At 43.1% G+C, this 5,862-nt stretch overlaps 1 protein-coding gene across 1 annotated transcript; it reads left to right on the forward strand.

The window, feature by feature from the left end:
• On the forward strand, positions 1-411 carry LOC137315728 (zinc finger protein 239-like). Its single transcript, XM_067980229.1, has one exon. The coding sequence runs from the start codon at positions 1-3 to the stop codon at positions 409-411; it is 411 nt and encodes a 136-aa protein (XP_067836330.1).
• Positions 412-5,862: the final 5,451 nt, after the last annotated feature.

Here is a 5,862-nt window from a genome sequence, read left to right on the forward strand (position 1 = left end):
ATGTGTGAGAAGGGATTCACTCAGTCATCCAGCCTGCTGACACACCAGAGAGTTCACACTTGCGAGAGACAGTTCACCTGCTCCATGTGTGGGAAGGGATTCACTCGTTCATCCCACCTCACTTATCACCAACGCATTCACACTGATAAGAGACCTTTCAAATGTTCTGACTGTGAGAAGACCTTTAAAAGCACTAAGGATCTGCTGGCACACCAGCGAGTTCACACTGGGGAGAGACCGTTCACCTGCTCCGTGTGTGGGAAGGGATTCACTCGTTCATCCCACCTCACTGTACACCGACTTGTTCACACTGATAAAGGACCCTTTAAAAGTTCTAACTGTGAGAAAAGATTTGAAAGCAAAAGGAATCTGCAGAGACACCAACGTATTCACACTGGAGAGGCTGTTTAAAATGTTCTGAGACACCAGCGAGTTCACCTGTGATGCAGGGGTTGGATTCTGCTGTTATTGCTGCTGTTAATCACATCCAGGACTGAACCATGTTCATTCTGACAGTTGGGGTTTGTTTCTGATGTTAATAACCCCGAGGACTGGGCTGGAGTTTAATATTCTGGATAAATGTCAAATAAATCAGCTCAGGTTGTCCACTCAGAATGGTACCAGGGATGATGGACTTCAGTTATGTGGAGAGTCTGGAGAACCTGGGATTTTTCTTCAGAGAAGAATAAGGGCAGAATTAATGGAGGTGTTGATAAATTTTGAGGTGTTTTGATGGAGGAAATAAGGAGAAACTGTTTCCACTGCCAGGAGAGTCGGTGACCAGAGGACACAGATTTAAGATAATTGGCAAAAGAACCTGAGGGGAGATGAGGAGAATATTTTAATGCCCAGAGTTGTTGTGATCTGGAATGCACTGCCTGAAATGGTGGTGGATGCAGATTCAATTTGTAACTTTCAAAGGAAATTGGATAAACACTTGAAGGGGGAAGATTTGCAGGGTTTTTTTAATGAGCGGGGAAGTGGCACTAATTGGAGAACTCTTTCATAGAGCTGGCACAGGAACGATGGGCTAAATGGCCTCCTTCTGTTCGGTAATACTGGAATAGATACTGTTCTCTGCAGCTGCTACCGGGAGTCCCGAGGGCTGTGTTGCCTGCCCGGTACAAGGGTTAAGGACATCTCCTCGTGACTGGAGAAGAACTTGATGCAGGAGGGGGAGGATCCAGTTGTTGTGATCCACGTAGGAACCAACGACACAGGTAGAACTAGGAATGAGGGTCTGCTGAGGGAGTTTCAGGAGCGAGGGTCCAAATTAAAAACCAGAACCTCAAAGGTAATAATCTCTGGATTACTACCTGAGCCACACGCAAATTGGCATTGGGACAGATTAGATGGTTAAATGGGTGAGTGAAAGGTTGGTGTGGGAGACAGGGGTTTCGATTCATGGGGCACTGGCACCAGTACTGGGGAAAGAGGGAGCTGTTCCATTGGGACAGGCTCCACATAAACCGGGCTGGGACCAGTGTCCTGGCGAATCGAATAACTGGGCGGTAGATAGCGGGGGAGGGTTCAGGTAAGGGTAAATTTATAATCGAAAGAGAAAAGTCAAGGCTGTAGAGCAGAGTAGCGATTTGGGTAAAAACCAGCAGAGTGTGTCAGGAAGGGACAGAGAGTTTAACAAAGGTAATAGGGTATTAGTGACTAAAGTCACATCAGGGAAAATAGTAAAAAGTTCAAATTAAAGGCACTTTATCTGAATGCACGAAGCATTCGTAACAAGATAGATGAATTAATGGCACAAATAGAGAGAAATGGGTTTGAACTCGTCGCCATCACTGAGACGTGGTTACAGGGTGACCAAGGTTGGGAACTAAATATTCCAGGGAACTTGACTTTTAGAAAAGATCGGCAAATTGGGAAAGGGGCACTGAAGGGGAGGGAGGAGGGTTTGGGGAGAGGGATCGGGGGGGAGAGGGGGATGTGAGGAGAGGGAGGACCCCTGATAATAAAGGATGAGGTAAAGACAGTAATGAGAAAGGATCTTCGCTCAGAAAATCAGGATGTGGAATCAGTCTGGGTGGAGCTAAGAAATAACAAGGGGCAGAAAACACTGGAGGGAGTAGTTTACAGGCCCCCTAACAGAAGTTATAGTGTTGGACAGAGTATAAATCAGGAAATTGGAGGAGCTTGTCACAAGGGTAATACAATAATCGTGGGGACTTTAATTTTCATACAGACCGGGCAAAGGAAATTGGGAAAAGTAGTTTGGAGGACGAGCTCATGGAATTTATTCGAGACAGTGTTCGAGAACAATATGTCGAGGAACCAAAGAGGGAACAGGTTATTTTAGATCTAGTATTGTGTGATGGGACATGGTTAATTAGTAATCTTATAATTAAGGATCCTCTGGGGAACAGTGATCATAATATGATAGAATTTCATATTGAGTTTGAGAGTGATGTCGTTAATTCCGAAACTATGGTGTTAAATTTAAACAAAGCCAACTCCGTAGGTATGAGGGCGAGTTGGCTAAGGGAGATTGGGAAATTAGATTAAAAGATATGATGGTAGATAAGCAATGATGAACATTTAAAGAACAATTCATAATTCTCAACAAATATCCCTTGAGGAATAAAAACTCTGTGTGTAAAATGATCCATCCCTGGCTAACTAGAGAAGTTAAGGACAGTAGTAGATTAAAAGAAGAGACTTACAATGTTACCAAAAAGAGTTGTCAGCCTGAGTATTGGGAGGGTTTTAGAAACCAGCAAAGGATGACCAAGAAATTGATAAGGAGGGAGAAAATAGAATCTGCGTTCAAACTAGCAAGAAATATAAAGACAGATTGTAAGAGCTTCTACAAGGATGTAAAAAGGAAGAGATTAGCAAAAATAAACGTGTGTCCCTTCGAGGCTGAGACAGGAGAAATTATAATGGGGAATAAAGACATGGCAGAGACATTAAACAAATATATTTTATCTGTCTTCATAGTAGAAGACACAAAAAACATACTGGAAATAGTGGGGAACCAAGGGTCTAATGAGAGTGAGGAACTTAAAGTAATTAATATTAGTAAAGAAAAAGTACTGGAGAAATTAATGGGACTAAAAGCCGTCAAATCCCCTGGACCTAATGGCCGACGTCCTTTGGTTTTCAAAGAGATGGCTGCAGAGATAGTGGATGCATTGGTTCTGATCTTCCAGAATTCCCTAGATTCTAAAATGATCCCCATGGATTGGAAGGTAGCAAATGTAACCCCGTTATTCAAGAAAGGTGGGAGAGAGTATACAGCAAACGACAGGCCAGTTAGCCTGACATCCGTAGTGGGGAAAATGCTAGAATCTATTATTAAGGACGTAGTAACAGCGCATTTAGAAAATCATGATATGATTAGGCAGAGTCAGCACAGTTTTACGAAAGGGAAATCGTGTTTGACTAATCTATTAGAGTTTTTTTGAGGATGTAACTAGCAGGGATGATAAAGGGGAACCAGTGGATATAGAATATTTTAATTTTCAAAAAGCATTCCATGAGGTGCCACATAAGAGGTTGTTACATAAGGTTAGGGCTCATGTGATTGGGGGTAATATATTAGCATGGATTGAGGATTGGTTCATGGACAGAAAACAGAGGGTGAGGATAAAAGGGTCATTTTCAGGTTGTCAGGCTGTAACGAGTGGGGTATCGCAAGGATCGGTGCTTGGGCCTCAGCTATTTACAATCTATATCAATGACTTAGATGAGGGGACCGAGTGTAATGTATCCAAGTTTGCTGATGATACAAAGCTAGGTGGGAAAGGAAGCTGTGAGGAGGACACAAAGAGGCTGCAAAGGGATATAGACAGGTTAAGTGAGTGGGCAAGAAGGTGGCAGATGTTAGAAAGAATAGAAATACAGGTTAATTTTTTTAAAGTGAGAGACTAAGAACTGTTGGTATTCAGAGGGATTTGGGTGTCCTTATACACGAATCACAGAAAGTTAACATGCAGGTACAGCAAGCAATTAGAAAGGCAAATGGTATATTAGCCTTTATTGCAAGGGGGTTGGAGTATAAGAGTAAGGAGGTCTTGCTGAAATTATATCGGGCTGTGGTGAGACCTCACCTGGAGTACTGTGTACAGTTTTGGTCTCCTTACCTAAGGAAGGATATACTTGTCTTAGAGGCGGTGCAACAAAGGTTCACAAGATTAATTCCTGGGATGAGAGGGTTGTCCTATGAGGAGAGATTGAGTAGAATGGGCCTATACTCTCTGGAGTTTAGGAGAATGAGGGGTGATCTCATTGAAATGTATAAAATTCTTAGCGGGCTTGACAGGGTAGATGATGAGAGGTTGTTTCCCCTGGCTGGAGGGTCTAGAACTAGGGGTCATAGTCTCAGGATAAGGGGTGGGCCATTTAGGACTGAGACGAGGAAGAATTTCTTGACTCAGAGGGTTGTGAATCTTTGGAATTCTCTACCCCAGAGGACTGTGGATGCTCAGTCGTTGAGTATATTCAAGACTGAGATCGATAGATTTTTGGACTCTCGAGGAATCAAGGGATATGCGGATCGGGCAGGAAATTGGATTTGAGTTAGAAGATCAGCCATGATCTCATTGAATGGCGGAGCAGGCTCGAGGGGCCATATGGCCGACTCCTGCTCCTATTCCTTACTTTCTTAAACAAAATCACAGATGGTGTAATGAATTTTGATTTTAGAGAGTAAGGATGGAGGGAGGAGAGAGAGTGTGTTGAATGGGGAATTTACAGCTTAGGAGGGGACAGAATTTTCGACAGAAGCAACAACAACTTGTATTGATACAGAGCATTTAACGAAGTAAAACATCCCAAGGTGCTTCACAGGAGTGAAATCAAATCAAATTTGATAATGGAATTTGAAACTGGAGACAAGAAACTAGAATTGTCTGTTCTGAAATTCTATCCTGTAATTAAAGTAGGAACTTTGGTAAACTCCTTTTACAGGATATTAGAAGGGGAGGATTTACAGATGGGAAACTGAAACCAAACATCACGTCAAGGTCTGACAGTCACTCGATTCATCAGGACCTGAATATCATCGGCCTTTGGATGTAGAAGGAAGAATCACCAATCACAGTGGTGAGGAACTGTACACGTGTTCTGTGTGTGAACATCCTTTGGCAGATGGAATATAATGTGGGAAAATGTGAAGTCGTCCACTTTGGGAGGAAAAATAAAAAAGCAAAATATTATTTCAATGGAGAAATACTACAAAATGCTGCGGTACAGAGGGATCTGGGTGTCCTCGTACATGAAACACAAAACGTCAACATACAGGTGCAGCATGCAAACAGAACGTGGGCCTTTATTTCTGGGGGGATGGAGTATAAAAGTAGGGAAGTCATGCTAGAACTGTACAGGGTGCTGGTGAGACCATACCTGGAGTACTTGGTACAGTTCTGGTGCCCTTATTTAAGGAAGGACATACTTGCATTGGAGGCAGTTCAGAGAAGGTTCACGAGGTTGATCCCGGGCATGGAAGGGTTGTCTTATGAGGAAAGATTGAACAGGTTGGGTCTATACTCATTGGAGTTCAGAAAAATGAGAGGAGATCTTATTGAAACATGCAAGATTCTGAGGGGACTCGATAGGGTCGATGCTGAGAGAATGTTACCTCTCATGGGGGAATCTTAAACGAGGGGGCATAGTCTCAGAATAAGGGGTCGCCCGTTTAAGACAGAAATGAGGAGGAATTTCTTCTCCCACAGGGTCGTGATTCTTTGGAATTCTTTACCCCAAAAAGCTGTGGAGGCTGAGTCATTGAATACATTCAAGGCTGAGTTCGACAAATTGTTGATCAGCGAGGGTGTCAAAGGATACGGGGAAAGGGCGGGAACGTGGAGTTGAGGTAAAAATCAGATCAGCCATGATCTCATTGAATGG

The sequence above is a fragment of the Heptranchias perlo genome, unplaced genomic scaffold (assembly GCF_035084215.1).
Source record: "Heptranchias perlo isolate sHepPer1 unplaced genomic scaffold, sHepPer1.hap1 HAP1_SCAFFOLD_56, whole genome shotgun sequence".
NCBI lineage: Eukaryota > Metazoa > Chordata > Chondrichthyes > Hexanchiformes > Hexanchidae > Heptranchias > Heptranchias perlo.

What these genes read in the sequence shown, in the direction of transcription:
- LOC137315728 (XM_067980229.1), top strand. Translation starts at nt 1, where the DNA reads ATGTGTGAGAAGGGATTCACTCAGTCATCCAGCCTGCTGACACACCAG.